At 36.0% G+C, this 23,315-nt stretch overlaps 1 protein-coding gene across 4 annotated transcripts in view; it reads right to left on the bottom strand.

The window, feature by feature from the left end:
• Positions 1-23,315, bottom strand: part of PTPN3 (protein tyrosine phosphatase non-receptor type 3) — a 150,526-nt gene that overhangs the window by 18,422 nt on the left and 108,789 nt on the right. For all 4 annotated transcript variants that reach the window (XM_030502421.1, XM_030502429.1, XM_030502438.1 and 1 more), the window contains 7 exons: positions 22,626-22,760; positions 21,815-21,991; positions 10,502-10,525; positions 8,232-8,427; positions 7,185-7,262; positions 6,127-6,183; positions 1,095-1,251 (listed from right to left, as the gene is read on the bottom strand). In XM_030502421.1, the coding sequence (XP_030358281.1) occupies positions 1,095-1,251; positions 6,127-6,183; positions 7,185-7,262; positions 8,232-8,427; positions 10,502-10,525; positions 21,815-21,991; positions 22,626-22,760 (824 nt within the window). The remainder of the gene's footprint in view (positions 1-1,094; positions 1,252-6,126; positions 6,184-7,184; positions 7,263-8,231; positions 8,428-10,501; positions 10,526-21,814; positions 21,992-22,625; positions 22,761-23,315) is intronic.

Below are 23,315 nucleotides of genomic sequence, written 5' to 3'. Positions count from 1 at the left end.
AGTTTTCTATGACTTTCCTTGCTAGCACGTTCAAGAACATGACAAACGTTAATGAATTAATCTACACAGCAGTTCTGTCTTTATGAAAACTATTTTATCACCAAAAGTGTCCACCAGCTGTGGTTATTCTCTGCAATGATAAGAATGGCTCATACCTGCCAAACTTCAGAAAACGGGGAGCTGTTCATACTCATGTCTATACAATTGACTGGCATGGGGCCACAGGTTATCTTTAGCTAAGAGCAGCCTTTTCTTATCTGCCCGTAGAAAGGGGACTCGAAAAGTTAAAGGAAGCCTAATACTGCATAAAGCCAATGGAAAGGCCTACAATAACAGGAGCAGGACTGTTCAGGGAAAACAAGACCGAGAGCCCACTTGTCTTCTTAGAAACACAGGAAAATTTAAATAAAAGTAAATGCCACAGAAGTACATATAATTTCGGCACTTTCATTCCCTCCTGTTTCCCAGTGATGCATATCACTGTCAGATTTTTAAGTCTTCATGTAATCAGAAGCTCTGTGCAACACCCTTCTATAATTGTGTGTGTTAAGGTCTTACTATAGCTCTTAAAGAAAGTAAACAATAAACTAGAAGTTTCACATCATCTGAAAGCTCTTGGGATCTGCATGTGCTTAAATATGGAGCAAGCAAAACCAAGCTGGAGGGGTTACCCATATTTTAAATATATAGTCTTAAGATCCTGCATATTTCAGAGATTGTCTCCTGTTTGTAGCCAGCACAGTTCAAGTTAAGTATTATCACAAAATGTTTATTATAAGCATGGCAGGGGGGAAGCTTATTTGACTTGCTTCATTGTATAATTGTGCTGGGGAACAGCCCATGGGTATTTGCAACCTTCTGGATTTGTGAAATTATACTATGTTTACAAAAAAACCCAAACCAAACCCAAAACTTTTGCAAGGGACTGTTTGTTCTCATAGGGTTTTTTTCAGACTTAAAAAATAAGAAGAAATTCTAACTTGATAGATTCTTTGTTTCATACGAACACATATATGTAAACAGAAGAGGGTACACCACCAAGCATAAGTGCAACAGTCTCAAACATTAAAAGCGAATAAAATGAGCCCAGTTACCTTTCCGCCTGACCAAAAGTGCAAGCTCTCTTGTGTGAGATTCTCTGCTGGCTTTTATGAACATGACCACCTGGTCATGCGTGTGCTCTGAGATATCTCGGCCATTAATTAATACTATCTGATCACCTTCAATCAGTTTTGGAATGCATTTATCAGCCTGTTTCAAGACCAAAGAAACATATTAATGTCATCGCATCCAGTCATGTAATCAAGAACACATCAGGATATTAAGTTCATCACGTAAGCAAAGTCTTCAGAGTTCTCCTGACAAAGTTTCATTTTCTGTGTCAGAAGTTATATCAAAGGATTCAGATCTAAAGCTGTCTTTCTTGCTTCAAAGTCTCTCAACAAAGATGAGAAACAGTTCAAATGGCATATTGATAACTATAAAAGGAATTTGTATTTATCAAACAGCCATTATCAGATTGTTCTTAAAGATCTACATTTCAGACTCCAAGCCTCAACAACCACTGGTTATAGCCATTTGCAAAGGGATTTCTGGAAAAAGTGTTACGGGCACATAAGATAACACAGCAGTTTTTATGCAGTGAATACTGAGAGGTCCAAACACGATTTAGATTAACATAATTTCAGCAACATAATATATCCCCAGGCATGTATTTTTTAAAATTTAAAGAAATCTATACACATTTCATAATTTTGTTATTTATCAGACGGTTTGGAGAATATAAAATGATATCTGCAAATAGAGAACATTCTTCCTCGCTTTATTCACTCAAAGTTTTAACAAGAAGATACACGTAAGTGCTCAACCTATGATGCTCAGGTACCCTGTATTTGGGACAAATTCTTTTGCTATCTGTGCTGCAGGTAGCAAAAGAATTTTTATCTCAAATGAAAACTTACATTATGTCTTGTCTTGGATACAGCAACTTAGATTGACTGCTGAACTGTAGGTTTTGTTTGGCTTTATTCTGCCACACTACTCAGTTTGCTTAGCTCCAAGTCCACTGCAAAGCAATTCAAGCTATGGTCAGACTATGATGATGCTATGAAGGGACTATAGCATCTTTCGTATGAGGAAAGTCTAAGAGAGCTGTGAGTGTTTAACCTAGAGAAGAGAAGCCTCAGGGACATCTTGTCAATATATACAAATAACTGAAGGGAAGGTGCAGAGAAGATGGAGCTAGGCTCTCTTCAGTGGTGCCCAGTGACAGGTTAAGAGGCAATGGGCACAAACTGAAACACAGGAAGCTCCATCTGAATGTCAGGAAACACTTGTTTTACTGTGAGAGTGACCGAGCACTGAAGCAGAGACATTGTCCAGAGACATCATAGAGTCTTGGAGTATTCAAAAGCCACCTGGACATGGTCCTGATCAACTGGCTCTAGGTGACCCTTGAGCAGAGGGGGTTGGACATTATGACCTCCAGGTCCCTTCCAACCTGGTGTAATTCTGTAATATGAATGCATTGGATTCTACAACCCCTGAGTGGCAAATAGGATAACAACTTTATTTTCATTGCTGTCCTAATTTTTATTTTGTCTAGGAAGTACCTGGCTACACAAGAGCGATATATATACATTCAATTTAATTTGTTATGTGAATGAGACATAGACCTTTACCGTTATTCTCTATTCCTAGCTGTTCCCTGTATTTCCTTAAGGCCAGTACTGTTATCCTGGACTTTATTTATCCAATGTTACTAGCCCTATCAAGAAACCATCACCAACCCCTCAAATGTGAACAAGATGTTCTAATTAGACCTGATCCTCGTTACGCCTTGCACTTATGGCTCCTAAAACAAGATTATCAGTGTTGGACTGTATTAACAAGTAAAAAAAAGGAAGAGATGGAAAAGTGAGAATGAAAAAAAAACCAAGAAAGATTGAGGGTAAAAAAAAAGAGAGGCAAGAATAATAAGAAGAAAATAAATTGGGGGCCATTTGTGTCAGAGAATAAAGTAAAAGGAAAGAAAATTTAAGACATGTGAGTGCCACAAAACAAGTAAAAAAGAAGAGAGAGAAAAGAAAGATGTATGCAAGAGGGAAAAAAAAATCCCAAGCAGAAAGTTGCTTAAAAACTTTTAAAAAAGGAATAGTTTCTCCCAACTTTTTCCAAAGAAAAATGGTATAAAAATAATGAAGGATATGGAAGATTGACAATGATTAATATAAAAGACAAATGTAAACAGAACAAGAATGGGAATTAGGAACAGCCAAGGTGTTCTTCAACACTGATTTAACTGGATATTCACAACTCCTCAAAACCTGTCTTGCCATATTTTGTACAATTTAAAAAGGCAGAAGAATGCAACTGTGAATGACTGAATCACTCTGAAATATTACTGAGATAGAAATTATTCTCTCTGAAATATAATTATTTGAAAAGATAAGTGATATGAAGACCATATCAGGTCAGTCTAGGAGAGTCAAGAAGTCAACAAGAATAGGGAGGGAATGGTTTCTGATCTCCTATATTTGTCTATAATTTAGATTTCTTGGCTGGTTGGTGGCTATTACTCTTTATTACAGAAGGAGATTAATATCTTTGCTCAAAGAAACTTTGTTAATCATGAGACATGTTAATGCCTCAGCTCTCTTTCTTGAATCATTTGTCTATATAAAATATATCTTGAAGGAGAATTAATTAATTCTATGTAAGCATAATTTGTAGATTTTTCAGATACTGTGCTTCTCCAGACAATTAATTATGTCAAAGGCTTCCTGTCCTATCGGCACACCCAATGTTTCATTTTATGCTAATTACCTTGCTATTGCTCCAAGAAGCATGCATACTATTTTTCAATAAGAAGTTCTATTAAATAAAACCACAATGACTTCTTTAGCACATTGGGACATTAATATTGGTTGGGGGGAGGGGAGGGAAATCAGTATAAGACTTCAGTAAAAAAAAAAAAGAAATACCAGATACAATAAATGCTTGTTCTTTAAATCTAAGGGTCTCTCACAACGATTTTGGCTACTCTGTCCTACAGTCTTCCTAGCATACTAGATTGCTGCTGTATTAGAGGGTGATTTTTAGAAGAACTTTAGGATATTAAAGGGAAAATAGTGTCTTATTTTGGTGAGTAGATTTGCTTCCCCACCTCCACAAAAAATATGGATCGTTTTGTAGGAAGCTGGGAAAAAGTGACATACAAACCTAAGAAATAATTTTAGCAAATAATATTACCAAGCAGCATCTCTGAGCACAATTTACAGGGTAATGAGTGAATCTAGAGCAAGTTAAAATAGTAGCAAATACAATGAAGGAAAGGCACCATTTAGCTAAAATAACTTAAAAATGCATTCCATAGACAGTTTAACTTGAATTTTCAAATATCAGGTACATTTCAGTAAACAGTCAAGAACAGGTGAAATATAGTTTATGGAAAACAAAGCAATCACTTAATACTGCTTTTCTCTAAAAATAAGTATATTATTTTTCCTCTTGCTGTAACATGACATGATTTCTATAACACTGCTGTTGAGTATATTGTATTGGATAGTTTCCAGTTTATTTCCCGACTCTTGATAACCTGCTTGCTTGGTGGCTTACTAGGCTATACAGCTAATGGGTCATCTGCATCTATGCCTATGCCACTAACTGAAGACACTTAAATGAAGTGTGTAAGTTAGAAGTCCAGTCCTTTTCTAATCCAAGAGAAAAAAAACCCAGGTCAATACTTTCCAGAAGATAATCTGAATCTTCCAAAGGAAATCGCTGCCTCTGAAGCGACATCTTTGATTCTCTGATTGTGGAATGAACCTGTTTGCCCTACATTAACTTCAGTATTTCAAATCACCTTTAAGAAGTTTGGTAGATTGGCTATTGCATGTGTTAAGGACTGTTTTATTTCCACTTTGTGGATTTAAGTTATAATTTCTTACTACTCTTTCATTCAAATAATTGTTGTAGTTCATAAAGGAGTGTTATGCACCGCATAAGCCCAGTCACAAATCACGTGACAAAAAACTTCTCAAACAATCTGTTTTAGCTTGATTTACATCATGACATTTAGATATCAGTCCTGTGACTGCTTATAAAATTTCAAAAGAGTCTACAAGATGCAGAGTACATTGGATTTCTGAGATTAAGTGAGCAATTTTTCCTATTGAGTTTGCACTGAAATTGTTTTATGGGAGTTGGGAAATAACGCTTTGGAAGAAGGTGAGTGGAAACAATTTACAATAACATATGTCCTCACAAATTTATGTAGTAATTATTTAAAGAAGATACTAAGATGTAATGCTACTATTATTATTTCACAATCCAACAGAAGAATTCAATGGCTGTACTGATTCTGATGAACACACCATCCAGTCCATAAATATTTCCCTAAGCAAAAGTTCATGGGAAGATAAGAACAGAGCAAACATATTCTCTGTCCCCTACCCTGCCAAGTACTCTTCCATCTTATAAATACTTTTGGCCCTAAGCATTTCCTCAGCCTATTGCAGTTTGTCTATTCAGTAACTGTCAGCAGATTTTTCCCCCAAGTATTTGTCCTTTCTTGACCACCCACAAAATTATTTTAACTACAGCATCTTTTGTCAAGGAGTTTTACAGATCTACTGTCTTATGCAGGAATAACTACTTGACTATGCATGAAGAACCTGAGTTCACTAACTTAATTTGATAGCCTGTAGTTCTTCTGCCAGAATTCCTTGCTCACAGTGCTCCTAATCTTACAGATCCCTACAACACTTCCCTTAAACTAGTTCCTTTTTTGAGGCTGCAGGGCCTCAGACTACCTGCTTCTTTAATGAACACTGTTCCATATCTTCAGTCATCACTCTTGCCCCTCATCAAACATTTTCCAGTTTAAGATGCACTTTTTGAGATGACAGAGGGAAACAAGTTTTCTAGCGCTATCTTGTTTGGCTAACACTTCCAGATCTTTTAATCTGTAGTTCAAGAAACCACTGGTCAAATCTATTGACAAAGAGAACAGCTCAGCTGCTATCTCATACTGGTTATGGGTGTCCAAATTCTTATGTGTATGAACCTTGGAGTGGTAGAGGGAGTAATAAAGGGAGGGGTTAAAAGTCTTGAAAATTTACTTACAGGTGATCCTGGAGTTATTCTTGATACCACTAATGGCATTTTTTGATCTACACCACCCTAGAGGAATATCAAGTAAATAACAACTATAAGTATATTATTAAGCACAAACAGCATTTAAAACAAGCAATTGCCTTTTCATATATATATATATATATATAAACTTCATGCTCTGTCATTGTAGACAGAGTTGGTAAAATTGAATTTTCATCAGTACATGGGGGTGGGGTGCAGTGTCTATCTTTAAATACACCAATTTCTACTAAATTAGATCCAGTGTCTTTGCTTGGTCATATATTCTAACACGCAATAAACAGATCAAATGCGGCATTTATTCTAACCCTACCCTTTAAGAAAGCCTAATTCGACACTTCAACTTGAAAGGTAAACAGTGTTCTTAGATGTTGCAATGAACCTGCAAGGGATCAGGTAGGATCAAAGTTCCAGACAACTGTACTCTGTTATTCTCTTTACATGACATTCTATCACTACCCCACCAATAAATGCCCAGCGTGAAATGGAACTCTGCCCCAATTTTGATATTATGGCTACTTTACACCACTCTATTTGCTTAAATGGAATTTCAGTGAGAAAATTTACAATATTTCAATGAGAAAAATTTACAATAGTCAATTACAAATAGTAATTTCCATTTTCTTCATAAATTCATTCTCACCTTTCTGATATGATTTTTAACAGATCTATTCAATTGGATAGCACAAACTATTTAACTTGTTTTATAATAGAGGTCCAATTTTCCAAAAGTTAATGCTTGAAATAAGGCTTCCAAGTTCATATTTAAGCCAAATAGGCAGTCTGCTTTATAAATGTGCCATAGCCATATGTAACTAAAACCCACAGAACTATTAAAAGCTTATTTCTGTAAATGTGTTTTAGCATTTAAGGATTAGGCTACCACTTCTAAAAAGTCTCAGTCCATAAGAAATTCCTGCAGAATATACTGCTTTGGACAAAACAGTATATTCTACAAAATAAACATAAATCTAAAGCATATTATATCTATAAAGTCTTTAAAAATAACTAAAAGATTGCTCGTTTACCTTTAGATTAAATCCAAACTTCCCATCTTCATCTGGTATGATACGCACCAAAAGTAAATCTCCCTCAATTAGGTCATTCTGAAATATATAGAAAAAACAAACCATAACTTTTCTAATTTCTAAAAGAAAATAATAGCAAATTAGAAAACAGTACATCCAAATTTAAACATACTGAGCAAGAATGCTCAGTATTTTAAACATAAATCCGTGTTTAAAATGAGCATCAGCTAAGGCCACAGAATACACTCATGACTGTATCCTTTTGGATTGTAAAAATAGCAACATAACAGCAAATATATGCTCTGCTTGCTCAGTCCCAACACCGTTGCTCTCACCTTTCTCAATTGATAGCTCCTATTAAAATTTTCAACATGTTGTCTTTACTGAATGTTACATGCAATGCATTTGAATCAATTCTACTCTAAGGACTGTGAAGCGACTACCTTTTCCCCAATTTTTCTCCTGTAAATGAGTGCATTGGTATCTTCTGCAAGTGATGCACAAGCTAGAAGTATTAAAAGTTGGCAGTAGCCACCAGACAGGCAGGTTAGGAAGCTCTTTGGCGCCCCTCTGGAACAGGCTGGAGAAAGGGAAGGAATGATCTACTACCATTACGCTAGCAGCAAGCAGCTGCTTTCTAGCCAGCAAAGAAAACAAAGGATGGTGTTTAGCCCTTCTGAAAAAGAGATGCCTGGGATAAAGCAGAGTCACGCCTGCTATCAAGACATATAGCAATTAGAGTTATCTCATCTTTCTCCTTGGGGGAATTGAGATTTAATCACAGAAGGAATCACATTCCACTAGGAATTTCCCCTGCAGACACTTCTGAAAGCCTGGACACTACAGAAATCAATACAACTGGCAGACTTGCTTATCATATTGTGTACACAACATCAGATAAATTTGACTAAGACAAGATTTATTCTTATTACTGCATAAAATATGCTCATCCTGAAATATAAACTCAGTTGTTGCACACTCTTAACCTACAGTTCAAAGTTACATTCAGCACTAGTTTTGACTTTAAAAGCACTCAGTTGAACATACCTTATCGCAGTAGTACTGACTGGAATCTTCAATTGAGCTACTTTTGGTAATGTCACATGTTTCTAAGAACTGTTTATCCACCCCTTCCAACAGGTGAGAGCCAGAAATGTTACCAACTCCATTGGGAGACTGAGCCAAGGCTTTAGGTGAGATATGGGTCAGAGAACTCCGCGTTGGACTGTTTCCCAATACATTCCTTCAGTTAGAAAGGATGAATAAATATTACAAAGGTATTGTTATCCAGACTTTTAAACTAAATAGTAAAACATACAAATGTACTGCCCAGTTCATAGAGCAAGCCAACTTTATACTTAGATTTAACATCACTTGTTTAAGTGCAGGCTAATAGGACTGGAGTATGATCTAAGTCTACCATTTGATCAGTGGATATCCAGAAGAACGGACAAAACAAAATTAGAGCAACAAAAACATTCTTAGCAAAATGTTTGGATATTATCAGTGAAAGGCACTGTTGCAGTGATGTGGGAAATCATAACAACATGAAAAGAGCTGAACCCCAGGGGAAAGGCACTTCAGTTGCCAATCCTACCATGAATATATACACCATGTAGAAGGACACAATTAAATGGAGGTGCAGATCTGACGTAATGATTTAAATATCTTAAAATTCAAGGATAACTAAAGTCAATAATTAAATGCCTCAAATCTTAGAATTGGCCAAGTTGCCTGGTGGTGCTCCAGAACCTTTCCAACATTCATTTAGCTACATACCCTCTGATGAAAAGGATGAAATGCAGACGTCTAATACAACTAGACCTCTCCTTTAGTTGGACCAAACTCACAGAAACCATACAAACTGGTCCATTTTTATAAATACTACATCATACTTTGTGAAAATTTGTCTTGGGGAAAGCTCAGGTGTAGTTCAGATGCAGTTTCCTACCACTATCATACAGCACTGTGTATGGCAAATCCTGAGTCTTAGCTACTTGTACTACCCCACTGCAGACAGACCTTTCACTTACATGATATATCACCATCATTTTCCAAGAACACTCTGCACTGCTACTGACAAACCAGCACTGCAATGAAGCATATTTGATCCTTGGAAGTACACGTGCTGTTAGTTGTTTATTGCAGTTTATTCTTAAAAGCAACATCAAACTCTCACAGGGTTAAAGTAGCAGGAGTACATGCAAGCAAACCCTGACATTAAAATCTGTAAACTCAAACATTTATTTCTGCTCTGATACTAGTCTAACTATATACATGAGCTTTTCTGAACCATTTCCAGCAGCCACTACTAGCTGTCAATGAAGATGCAATGCTACACTACAGAGGAATGTAGCTTAGGCTTTTAATATACAGAACTAACATTGCAGCAAATTTTAATAATGCAAACACTTATTTCTTGGTTTGTGGAAATCTGACTGGAATAAATATAAACATTCTGAAAGATACCATCAAGCAAATGTATCCTTGCCATATTATTTCTGATGTTCAGCTATACTACATGTACTTGGGATTGGGAATGAAGTGTTTGTGCAACATTTGCAGAATTTTCAGTTATTACAGAAAATATTTTTTCAGTGTTTGGGAGATCTTATTCACTTGGTGTTTTTAATAATTTCAAAATACTCTGAGGTACTGAACTATAATGACACTTAAAGGAATTACACTGTCAAAATTGTGGTTTTTATCTGATAGCTTCCAGATATCAGATAAATTTCATGATTCCTGTGTGTCCTGGGTTCAGCTATAGCAGTCATTTTTTCTTCTTCTTAGTAGCTGGTGCAGTGCTGTGTTTTTGACTTTCAGCCTGGAAACACTGATAACACCAATGTTTTTCATTGTTGTTAAGTAATTAGGTCAATGTTAACATTGTACATATAAATACATCCCAAACCCTCCAAAAAACAACCATTTCACTTACAAATTGAGATTACAGATCATAATGATTTTTCAGTGCAGAAAAAAAACCCAACCCAATACTAGAAAAACACAATAAATTATTTCAGTTAATGTCTTCTGGCACTACATAAAGAGTGCCATACCAGATAAAATTATCAGGTTTTTTTGCATTGTTAAACTTTTACAACAGTTTTTAAACCAACTTTTTTGTTAATAAGGGATGTATTAGGACTTCAGACTTTCCTGATCAAAACATTTTTTTTAACAACTCTTTACAATCTTCATTGATTTATATATTTGTGTCTTTAACCATTACTTTAAAAATGTCAGTGTTATGCATTTTACTATGTATCCTAAAGCTAGAGATTCCATAGTAGAAAGTTTAAAAGAAAACTCACTTTGGTGATTCTTGTTCAGATGACCTGTAAAAAAAAAAACAAACAAACAAAAGCAAAGAAAAATGGTAAATGTGTAAACTCTCTCTCTAAAAAAACCAGAAACAAACAACCTGCATAAAAGCCGAAAGATGTGCTCACAGTAAATTAAAGAATACTTATTCCTATGCTGAAATGCGACAATTATAGAATTCACGAAACACTCAACAAAAATCTCAGGGCAGCTCTAACCACTCACTTCCACCCTTCCACTTTTGGCACAAGCCTAACTACAGACAACACACATCTGCTACCACAGCTTAAACTATGTAAGAGTTTACAGAGGCCATTATTTAGGAAGACCCACTACATCCTTTAAGAAAGTCTTACATGTGGATCACAATGACTACAGGCGTCATTAACTGTATTTTTAAGAAGTCAAATGTGGCAAAATCTTTATGTATAGGTAACAAGACATGAGTACAGGCAGCTTCAGAAGCATGATGTTTCTTACACTTATGAGAGCAAATGATGTTGACAGAGAATTTTAAGACAAAGCATAACTAAAGCAGAAGTGGTTACACAGATGAGGACAATTTAGAACAGAAAAGAAACAAAAATTTCCAGTATATAGCATTTTCAAAGGCTTCCAATTAACTTCATCAGAATTCACCTGAAACAGTGAGGTTTCTACCTCACTATTAATTAATTACACCAATTAAAGCAATAGCTGTGATACTAAGATAAAGTTGAAAGTAAGAGTTACAAAAAAGATGCTTGCAAAGCAAAGTAAGTTTAAGGCATATGGGATAGCTTTACAAATTTCAGTAGTGACCAAAAACCCTCAAGTGATAAAAGTCTATGCTGTAAAAATAGAAACATGAAGTAGTTTGGTTTGAATGTAGAGCTGAATTGTCAATTCACAGTATACAGTTACATTTTCAACTATTATCTCTAAAACCACCTCAGCACTAAGAATTTTGTACTATGTTTCATCAAGACTTCAGTAGAAATAGAAGTATCTGTCTCATTAATTTTTCTTATATGTATTCTGCAATACAAAGAAATTCTTTCTTAAGAGGCAGAAGTGGTGAAGTTTGATTACCTAAGAATTTGTGGAGGTTGGGGTTGTGTGTACTTTGTTATTTTTTTAAAAAAAGCACTAAATTTCTTCCCTTTTTACTACAGTCATGCCTCAATTCCAACTTCACTGACATCCACGCCACTCTCCCACAAACACCTCTGGTTCTCCTTGTTTGCAATCCCCTAAGTGTCAGCAGTGCAGAGCAGATCCTTTGGGAATGTGCATTCATTTGCTGCATGACCAGCCCACATGTAAATGGAATAGCTATTGAACTCGTAATTGCTCAGTGAGAGGAGAATGTCAGTTTAAGGCGGGCTTTTTTCTGCCTAGTCACTGACTTTCACTAATCTTGTAAAAAACTTTTCATCTTTGAAAACTTGACTCCTATATTAGATTTGACTGCAATTGTCCAAACGTTCTCAAGTGGGAACAGAGGCAGACAGGCAGTGCAATGACATAAGCTGTATTTCCTTAGGAAGTCATGCTAAAAATAAAGAATCATTGAATTTATTTTTGTTTAAGCTAATTGATTTCCTTGTGAGGCAAAGAACAATGAAACTGTACATCATTTCTATGTTTGGCATAGCTACACCTCTATTACCAAAATCTGTGTAGAATTCAAGTTGCCCTAAGTTAACACTTTCAAAAGCCTTCACCCAAAATTTACACACATAGAACTGGGATTCAAATAAATGCAATGTCCCCATTTTAAATTTTATATTTTTTCTTTTTTCTTTTCCTCCCATCATTCCTCCCAGTAGAGTGTGATAATTGGAGACAGAAAAAAAAAAACCCAACCTGGGCTTCCACTCATATACTATGTGTAAACACACAGCAAATTTTTCATCATCTCAATAATACATTTGGAGACTTTAATGTAGGATATAAATTCTAACTAATACTTGCTGAAGGCTTATCTGTTGAATTACTGCACTTTAATTCAAACATACCAGCTCTGAAAGAGTTACTGAATCATTCCATAACCTTTTAAAGTTGAAAAAGGTAACCAAAAATTTGACCTAGAAAGTGATCCCATTCAAAGCCTAAAAGAATTCATCAGGGACAATGCAGCTGTGTCTGCCTAAAGTCCTTAGTAGCTCAGCATGCTAGACCTGCAGAATTTTGCTCTGCAACTCAGTAAAATATTATTTCTAGTATTTAATTACTCACCTATAAGATAAAGTACTTCAAACATGAATAACTAGATGATCTTTTCTGTCTATACAGTATTTCACATTTTCCTAACCTATCTTCTTCATTGCACAACATACTACAAGGACCACGTTTTGAGTCAATAAAAGATAACACTCACCAGACCAGCCATTCAACTTTTTCATCGAGAAAGAGAGCTCTTCCTTGCAATGAGATTAAGCTTTCCATTGGCGTAGCTAACAAGCAAACACTTTAAAACTGGAGGTAATTTCTCTTCCTTATTCCCTAATATATCTAAAAAGATGCCATTTCAATCTTTCACTCACTGTGGATTGCTATGATGATGATATTGATAAGAAAACTCTTTGCCCCTAAAAGTATCTTCTCTCTTCTGTCAGGAGGACAGAAAGGAAAGGTCTTAAGGAAAGACCCCTCCTCCCTATCTTGCTGTGCCCTCGCAGGGAATTCTGCTATTCTGAGAACTGAGGATGATAAACTACAGCAAAGTAAAACCCCGAGAGAAAAGGGACAACTGAAACAATAGCACTGTAGCAAAACTCCACCTTTACAAACAACTGAAGGAAACATCTGTAGGTTTTGCCCTTGTGCTGTTCTTGAAGTTCTTAAAGCTTCTTTATTGTAACACCTGCAGGGTTGGGGAGACTGAGTGTGCCAGCACTTCCATTATCACCTCTTTTCTGAGTGCTGACTATTAAAAGTGGGATTATTATTCAAAAGCCAAATAAGTGGAAGACATTTGCAGCAACACTTTTTTGCTGCCTGTTGGAGAAATATATACACAGAATACTCAGCATTTCTATAAACAGAGTGACTGTGTAAGGCAGCAATGTAGATTCTTTGTGCTGCATTCTTAAGAGTACCATTACAGAAAAACTTGAGGACTTCACGGTATACATAAATTTTTCAGTGATTTTTCTATAAATTCCAAACATTCACATTTGTAAGCTGCTGCCATCATTCATAAAAGGATGCTTTCAGCTACTCTGCATTGCCTCTATTGACCATATTCTGTTTTACTGACTTTCCATGAAAGTTTCATGTATTCTGATACTCTGCAACTGCTTGGCTTGCTACGAAATTTGACTTATTACAGATTTGCAATTCAACTTTGAGACTTACTTTTTGGATGTAAAATGTTTGTTGAACTGGCAAAGAAAGTGTAGCACATTTCAGTAAGGATAGATATTTAAAAAGAAAAGTTTTCATGTAAGCAAAGTATAGACATGCACTATTTTCATGCATATTCGAATGGAAGAGCACAGTAAAACTCACACAAGTCTATTAGTAGTCTTAAAGCCCTAATTTGAAACTAAATGAAAAGTTCTCAGATCCGTTGCCTAGTATGATAAGGACATCTTTGGGAAAGGTTGAAGTACAGGAACAAGGACAATGGACTCTTCTGAAATGCAGCAGATTTTCTAAAACCAAGGAATTGAACATATCTGTACTTGATTAAAAAATAAGGATAAATAACTTAGTTTAATTTGTTGGGGTTTTATTACTTGCAATTTTCTACCAAGAAAGTAGTTAGGAGGACTTGGCTGGATACATCTGAAGGGTACTTTCACCAACACCAACGCTTTAAAAATTTTGTTCACAAAAGGAATTATATTTTAGTTAAAATAACGATGTGTTCCAATAGTACATTCTCCAAAGCTCGCTATGCAGCTACACTTTATTGTTTATCAAAATGGTAAACTGAAAGAATTGAACAAATGCAGCATCCGTTCAGGAAATCTATTTTCAGTGCAGTACCTTCACCATGATGCATCACACTTACGAGGAACATATATGTACTTCCAGAAATTCATAGCACAGTGCAAGTGAATTTCCTTTTTGTATACTAGTTCATCATTTCATTTCCTTCCTCTCCCCTTCAAATCTGGGACTGTTCATATTATTCATATATCACTAGCAAAAAGTTTTAGAATATAAATTAAAGAGGTTTATAGCTTTGCAAGCATGTTTAAGAGAAAAGCTTGTACAGGAACATGTTGCATTTAAAACAAGTAAAATTGTAGACTCAAAGTAATTTAGTTCGGGAGGCATCTTGAGAGATCACCTAAACTCTTGTTCAAAGACCAGCTAATATCAAAGTTAGATGAGGGTGTTCAGGTCCTTGTCATGTTGTGCTTTCAGGCTCTCTAAGGATGGAAACGCCTCCATCTTTCTGTCAACATGTACAAGGACTTAACTAATCTCAGTGTGATTTTCACCCCCCCAGTGTCTTTTGAGCATTTCCCTTGCTATAACTTGTGTCCATTGCCACACATGTTTTTACTGTGCATCTCCAAAAAGAGTTGGCTCCATATTTTTGATAACCCTCTTTTGGCAAAGTAAGGTAACAATGCAACCAACTCCTCCTCAACCCCCCCAGCCTTCTGGTTCTCCTCATACATCATACGCTCAAATCTATGAATAACTAGCCAGATTTATCTCACCAATCAATGTATGACTCTAAATATAAGCTCTGTAATGCCTCATCTGTCAGTAAGTTTTTCTTACTGACTTCTACTATACCTTATCGCTTAGAAATGTGTTTTACAATAATCTTTCTGGTTAAACAGAAAATTTCACAGCTAATCTCTTCTGTTATGCCACTGAGTCTGCTCTAAAGAACTACCAAAATACTTGTTCCTATGCAGTCTGCTGCTGCAAACAAGACAGACATCTTCGGTTTATTTAATTACAGAGCAAACAAGAGAAACTGAATACCGGTCAAGTAGCAAGACCCTTCACACAGCTTTATCAGGGTACTTTTCCAAGCCTACAAGCCAATTATTTTTTCCCTTAAGTTAGTACATTATATACATAGTTAAATTTATTTGTTCTTACTAACAAGTACCCCTCCCACTCAGAAAAGTGTGTTCAAAGACATGAAAAAAGGCATTAAGAGAGCAAGCAACAGCTATATTTACACCCCAAACTATTCCACCTATAGTATAAAAACCATTTTAAAAAGCACAAGCACAAGCTGAATTTACAGGTTTAATGGCTTGTGGCATAAAGGTCAAAAGCAAGCTCTGCTCCTCATATAAAGGAGAAATTGGTCCCACACAGGTAACATGAATAAGGTTATCCTGAAATGCAAGGAAATGTGTTTGTTTCAGTAACCCTTTGCATCTGACACGTTCTTCTCTGAAAGAAACCCCAGCTTACTTTCATGAGACAACACTCAGGGGGCAAATGTGGGTGTTGGCAACAATGCACGGTCTTCCAACAAAACCAGATTAAAACCTTAAATCCATGAATAGGAAAGAATCGACAATATTCCTCCATTTTCACAGTGACCAGTAGAAAACCATGCAACTTCCTGCAGCTGGGTTCTTGGAGGTTAAGAGCATTAAAAACAGTGGCTTTCTGTTTTCATTTCTTGTCATTCATTCATTCTCTTTCACTTCTCATTGCACTGTGAAGTGTGAACATCAGTATCACACCTCAGGCACCAGAAGATGCTTGAGAAAAAGGAGAGGACCATACAGGGAAAAACAAAGTTCAAAACTTCTTAAATATCACTTGGTTACATGTCTTTATGTTTTCATGGCAAGCCTTGGACGTCGGTATTTTAAGTTCATCAACTGATTAAAATGTGTATTATTGAAACATTTAAACCTACAGATTTTTAATTCATAACAGATACCTGAACATAATGAAACAAGCAAACTCATTTTAGTCTTAAATTTTCACTTATTTACTCGAAGATGAATGGTATCTAGTTTCTTTCAAGCTTGCCCCCGCCCCATTCTTGTAACATCTCATTAGTGAAGAATCCCACCCATGAACTACTGGTTGTGATAAGCATTAAGTTACATTTATTTACTTTTTTTTTTTTTGTAGATATACAATATTAAGAATCAGAACTTGCTCTGGGGGTGGACAGAGCAGTCTTTCAAGACAAAACCTAACATCTGAAACAAGATCAAACATGTCAGAGTACATGATCCCAAAATGTAATCAGTCTATTGTCCCAGTTAAAGCCAACTTAGTTTTGAAGGTTAGTGCTTAAATTAGAGATGTTTTGGAATTTTCCAACCTGGTCTTGAAACTATGTCACAGACTTCAATATGACTACTTTATTTTCACTGTAGCCTTTTGCCCTTAAATGTCACGTAGCATACAGATTGCATTAGCGTCACAAAAAAGCAAATGAGAAATGATGATTTTTTCCTCTATACCACTGAGGCTTTCCTTACTCCAAAGTTGGAAACTGTAGTGGCACCTTTATCAAGACAGCCTGCAACAGCGGTAATCGTCAGGTACTATACCACGATACAAAAAAAGAAAAATTACAATCTAAAAGAATTGCCTGCACAAGCCCATCAGCCTCCCTTTAAAAATAACCAGCTGTGGTCTAAACCTGTTAAACTGAAAAGGAAACATGTTTCTCAACGGCAACTTTGAGCTCTTCTAGGATCTTTATCCAAGCTACCTATAAGGATAGCAGATGGTCAGGTTAGGTTGATGCCAGGTAGCTTGTTGGTATGACAGAACTTTGAAGAAAACATCCAAAAAAATTAAAGCAGCTTTTCCACAGAGATAACTTTAGAAATCAAGACTTATCATACAACCTGTTCTCTACCTTAAAGGAAAGCCATAAGACTTCATATTCATAACTCTTCCTTAATGCACATCTCAGTGTTTAAGGACATCTGAAGGTAAGATAACAGAATGGAGAGAAGTTTTCTACTTTGCTTAAAAGAAGAAATGTAGTAAGTCAGTAACAGTAGTGATTCAATGAAGGAAATGCAAATTTCTCAAGAAAAGCCTCTTCAGGGAAGCTGAAGTCAAGACTAGAGAAAACCAATTTTAACTGAAAAACAGTTGTCAAAAAAGTGCACTTACTAATTATGTTTTATCTCAATATTATTATTGAAATCATTAAAAAAAAATCCCAAAATAATAGTAGGATCATGCATATATGCATGTTGACATAGGATAAATATAGTGACAGAGTACAACATATAGTCAGAAGGTAGACTGGATTACCTATTCTGAACTGGTGAGGTACAGCCATAACAAAGTGTGGTGTAACACAGAAAACAACCTATGAGACGTCGGAAGGCTTAGTGTGGGTTCTGTATCTTAATGCTATTTTTCCAGTGGCAGCAGCAGTCAGATGAGATGCCCAGCAGCAGGGCAAAAAAGAGGAGAAAGAACTGACAGGGGACGCTTTCTTCACAAAGGCCAGGGAGCCCTGGCCTAAACAAAAGTCTTCTTGAAGTCCTCTTTAGCACTGTCTTTGATGACAGGTTTTGTATGTAGCTGTGATTTGAGATAGCTGGCTAAGATAGGCAAACCTATTCACGTCTGGTGAATAAAGCTCTATTTAATATATGTTAATTCCGGATTAGAGCAATTTTTTGGCTATAATACCTATGTAATAGACAGCTCCAATCTTTCCTGCAGACACTAATCTGAGAGAGAAAAATTGCTTCGGTTCACTGTGTCTGAGCCTCAAATTGTACTTGAATGTGAAAGTACTTAAGATAATTTGGGTAGCAGAAGCAGTCCAGCTTCTGCGACCCAAACACAAAAGACAAGACTCACAAGCTTGCCCTGGTTTTCTGTAGTTCACCTATGCGCATAATTTGCTCTATTTTCTAATTTTCTTTTTCCGGTCACAGCCTGTAGGGTTTACCTCATAAATTTCAGTTAGAAGGAAGAACGCTCACGCTAAGCACATTTTAAACACAATCACTATGTTCTTCAGGGAAATGACATAATAAATGACAAAATATTCTTGGCCCTCATCTTCAGTATGCTCATTTAAAGTATTTAGCAGTAAACACAGTTCTAGGTGTTGACATGTTGACATAGTACAATATATTTCAAGAAATGGAAGAAGAAATGTTAACAATTGATATGTTTTATGCTCTCTAAACTAAGAGCTGTTCCACATAATTTGTCTTCTAAATTGTGTAATGTTTTACAGAAATAGTTTGCTTGATTCCCTTAAGTGAGTAAATACAGCGAGGAAGAAAAAAGATTATTAAGAAAATAATTATGCTTGGTATTGCCATGATGACAAAAAAAAGAGGTGCATAGGGAAATAAATGCAAGTGTATGTACTCTGCCAGCAGTGGTGACTCCTATAGTTCTGACACCCGCCAAGTAGGATTAGGTATACAGCAAGTCTTGGTATATGAGCTTTACCTATATATTTGTCTCAAGAAGTACGATATCACCACAGTTTGAAGGTAGGTCTTTCTTGGACCACTTATCATTTTGACAAAAAGGACTTAAGATACTACCCAGGGGCTGAAGTGAAACACATGAATACTATCCCTCTGCCCACAAAATGCTGATGGCAGCCTGAAAAATAGAGGAGACATATCCCATTCTAACTGCAACTTGCACAGTCTTGAGCTTCAGATGTAAATGAAAGCTTCAGTAAATGAAACTGGTGTGAACATATTTAGCTTACAAAAACGAAGCAGCTGCATGATTATAATTAAGATTTGAGGTCCCAGGCATAACAATTCAGCGATTAAAAATCAGCATCATACAGCTGTTTGCTAGTACCTCTCAAAAAATGTTTCAGATTTTTTTATACCAAAGCTATTCATTAGTTATAAATAGCATTAATTACACCTTTTTCATAGCCTCAGACTGCAGCCTAGTAGCAGAAAACAGCCACAGCCCTCTAAAGACAATATATAATAGCAGGACTATAAGAAGCTGCCTTTAGCTCGCCTCTAGTGAAAAAGAAATACTGAAATTGCAAATCTGGTTTTTTCCATAAGTTTCAATTATGTCTATTCAAATCTACTAAAGACTAGCATGGCAAGAATGAGCAAGTGGGCTTTAAAAGACTTATCAGTACACTGTGAGGTGTTCTATAGTTAACATCTAAATATTCCTGAAGTGTGGCAAAAGGACAAGTGTCCATATTTAATACCAAAGACAGGCAAGTTAAACTTTTTTCTTATAAACCAGATTTAGCTGGCAGGATAAGATTCCCTTTCCAATAAAACATTCAGGGAAAGACAGACTTTACTACACATGTATGCTTAATTTTACTTTACATCTTTCAACAAGGGGAGTGAGGCAACTAATAACTACTGTAAGAATGTAAAAGGAGAAAATCTGGGATGTGGACTAGCATGAACTGTTGAAAACATCAGCGTACAGAAGAAACTTTTTATTTATTTATTTGTATGGCTACTGTATATTTTACCTCAATTGTTAAAAAGGAAAGTATTAATGCCCATTTTACTTCACAAAAGTCTAACTGTCAATACAACAAAGGATCATTCATTCCACGTGCTACATTCTCTCCTTCCAAAACACAAGCATTTTTCCAGTTACCTGCAGGGTATCAAATATTACAAACAGACCCAAGAAACCAAGAATGTGTTAGGGATAAGACACATAGAAAATTTGATTTATATGAGGTAATAACAGTCATCTTCCCAAAGTGAGTGATATTACTCAGATACAGTGTAGTCATGTAAAGCTCAGAAAATAAATGAGCATGCTATTTTCAAATTTGGAACATCCTATTTTCACTGCATGAGAAACAGCAGAAAAGCAGGCTTTCCCACTCCATTCTCAGTAGGCATAAGGTAGGTGAAATAGGAAAGAAAGTGAAAAAATACAGCAGAAGAAAAGAAAAAGGAGAATAAATGAAAAAAACCCAACAACATACTAACTGGGAGGATACAATCCACCAGTTACAGAACACAGCATAGCAACTTAGTTTTCTGTCTACAGCTTCTATCCTCATAATATCCTCTTATTATGCCTCATTATTTTTACTCATAAAATACTTCTAAAAGTGTATAATCTGTAATTGTTAAAACACAGGACAGACATGGCTTCCTATCTATGACTGTTCACAATATCTAAATGCATGACTTTTATATATTATTATGGCTATTACTGACAGTAGTAGTACTAAGGCTCATCTGACTTCCAGTAAGAAAAATAGAGAAACAATTTAAAACACTACAGTGACAAACTCCAAATACACATACAATGTGATCAGTTTTCCCTTCTTTTATAGAAACCTCTCTGATGTAATCTAGAACAATATTCTTGTACTAAAATTTGAAGAAAACAGTTTAAATGCAGTGTTCAAAGCTATAGTTAGCAGCTGTGCACTATCAGAGATAGGCGAGTCCTATCAGCTTCCATTAATAAATCACTTCACAAAATATATCTTGCCTTAAAGTTACTAGGGATCACTAAAGACCATATTCCTTTTGTAACATTTTACACGAACTTGCATTTTAATACATAGTATTCTCCCAACTGGAAGTTTTAAAGTGGCTGGTTTGTTTTGGTTTGGTTTTTTTGAGACTGAACAATCAATGACTTTCTACATTATTTCTGAATTAATATTGTGTTAATCTGAACTTGCTCATTAAGGAACGCCTCTGTAAAATAAGAGTGAGATGTTATATATGAGCAAACAACTAATCAGTGCACAAAGATAGGTGCTTCAAGCCCTAGAAGCAAACCCAGCAGTGGTCGGAGTGCTGCAGAGGAGAACAAACTTGGTCCTTGAGGAATACAGCAAAAACGCTTCAAGGCAAAAAGCAGGCACTGCCATTAGAATAGCAATCTACAGTTCCTCTGAGAGAGAAAAAGATGGATGACCGCTAGCATTACTATGTTCTTGTCTTTACTCCAATGCAGTACATCTTTCAACTGACAATGCTGAGCTGATGATGTGGAACATGAGCGAACTCTTTTTAAGAGTTCAGCAAGTCTTTCCCCCCCCAAAAAAAGTAAGAGGTCGTAACAGGTAGGGAAGAGTTGCACAAGCTACTAGAAAAAAGGATATTACAGATATGCACAGGCATGCCTTAACAGCTTCTCTAATTTTACTGAGAACTCAACTACTGAGAATTGTTTAGGGGTGAAAAGTTGGTTTGTTTTTAACTTGTAATTTTGTATCATGGCGTTTGCAGTTTAGCGATTTGTCAAAATAAAGCTTATGCAAACACAAAACTGTTTGAACTCATTTTAATACTATAACCAATGGTGACTGTTTTATACTAAAGCCTTTTGAGGTTTTGTTTGGTGTCTTTATAAAATGTAAAAATAGGCAATGAATTATTTGCAGATGTCCTTACCTCCTCTGTGGACTACGGTTTTGAGAGAACTCCGAATCACTGTCCTTTGATGTTGGAGAGCCCTTGTACGTATAAAAAACATCCTCTGTTTCAGTAATATAACTAATCTCGTTTGTAAGGTTATCTACAGATGAGTGTCGTGCTTTACGAATTTCATGACGTAGTCTAGGACTCCGCCTTAAAAATAAAGAACACAAACATAAGTTGGAAGATCAGGGTAATTCCTAAAACTTCATCAAAGTGAAATTTCTATCCTATTGAAATCTATGTCCTGAAATCTTCATGACAGGCCTACAGGTCTCACTTTAAACAATCAATTTTTAAACATTTCGTATGGTATACTAGACAATCATACACTGATAGGTTCAGTACACTGAACTGATTAGTTTTGGCGCCCCCTCCCCCAATGCTACTTGTAGTGTTAGTTCTCATTGTAGGGTAATTAAGGTTCAAAGGATAGACCCCTGCAGTACTCCACTTGTTACTGGCCTCCAGGTAGAGTATGACCCATTAAAACAACTCCCCTCTGAGTCCAGTCATTCTTTAATTTATATTTTCTTTAAACCATCTTGTTGTCCACCCTTCTAGAACACAGTGTCTTAACTTGGTTATAATATTTTGGCAGATATTATCAAAAGCCTTGCTAAAGTTGAGGTAAGAGACACCCAATCTTCTCCTGCCGTCATATGTATTCTCAGAATAACAATGTTTGAACATATATGTACACACGACATAATTATTCTGCTGGAGTACATACAATAAGAAAAGGTAGGAGGCTGGAAGGTGTGGGAAAAACTGAAACTGGATTTACCAATTAGGGGTAAGAGGAGGTGATCGAGAAGGAAGGCTTTTGGTCTCTAGATGCTCAACAGATAAAGATCGTCTCATAGATGGGTTCCAAACCATCCCACCTATCACTTTTCTGCAGTACTGGCTGTTTACAGACCTGAAAAGAAATAAAAAACTGTGCATTAATTATTTTGCTTAGAAAAATTAGATTAAATAATATATGCTTATGAAAATCAATTTTATAATGAATCTGTTTTAAAGAGTCCCCTGTGCTTACTCCTCCTCATTTATGCATTTGCATTCTCGCAGAGCCATTTGCTGTCCTTCACTTGTGGCAATAAAACTATTTGTTGATCCCTGCTACAATGCTAATCACAAGCCTGAGTAAAAATAACTTTTTCTGAGAGTTATTTTTAACCCAATTGTGTTTAAGAAGATGGAGGGGAAAACAGGAAATTCAGTATGTCCTATTGGCACTGAACTGAGTGCTTAAGAAAACATGGTTCAAATACAGGCAAAAGATTCTATATGTTACTGTTAAAATTCATTAAGGGATAACAATTTGCTAATTCACTGAACACAGGACTACTTTAACCGTCTACCTGCTGTATCACCAAGTAAGAGCTACACCAGACCACACTGTTTCCAGAAGGAAGCCAAATTTGAGTGATGTGTTCCTCAGAGCAATAAAACATTAGAGAAAGATCTGACA

This window comes from Strigops habroptila, chromosome 1 (assembly GCF_004027225.2).
Source record: "Strigops habroptila isolate Jane chromosome 1, bStrHab1.2.pri, whole genome shotgun sequence".
NCBI lineage: Eukaryota > Metazoa > Chordata > Aves > Psittaciformes > Psittacidae > Strigops > Strigops habroptila.
The sequence above is the reverse complement of the archived record's forward strand: the minus strand, read 5'-3'. Positions and strand labels throughout refer to the sequence as shown.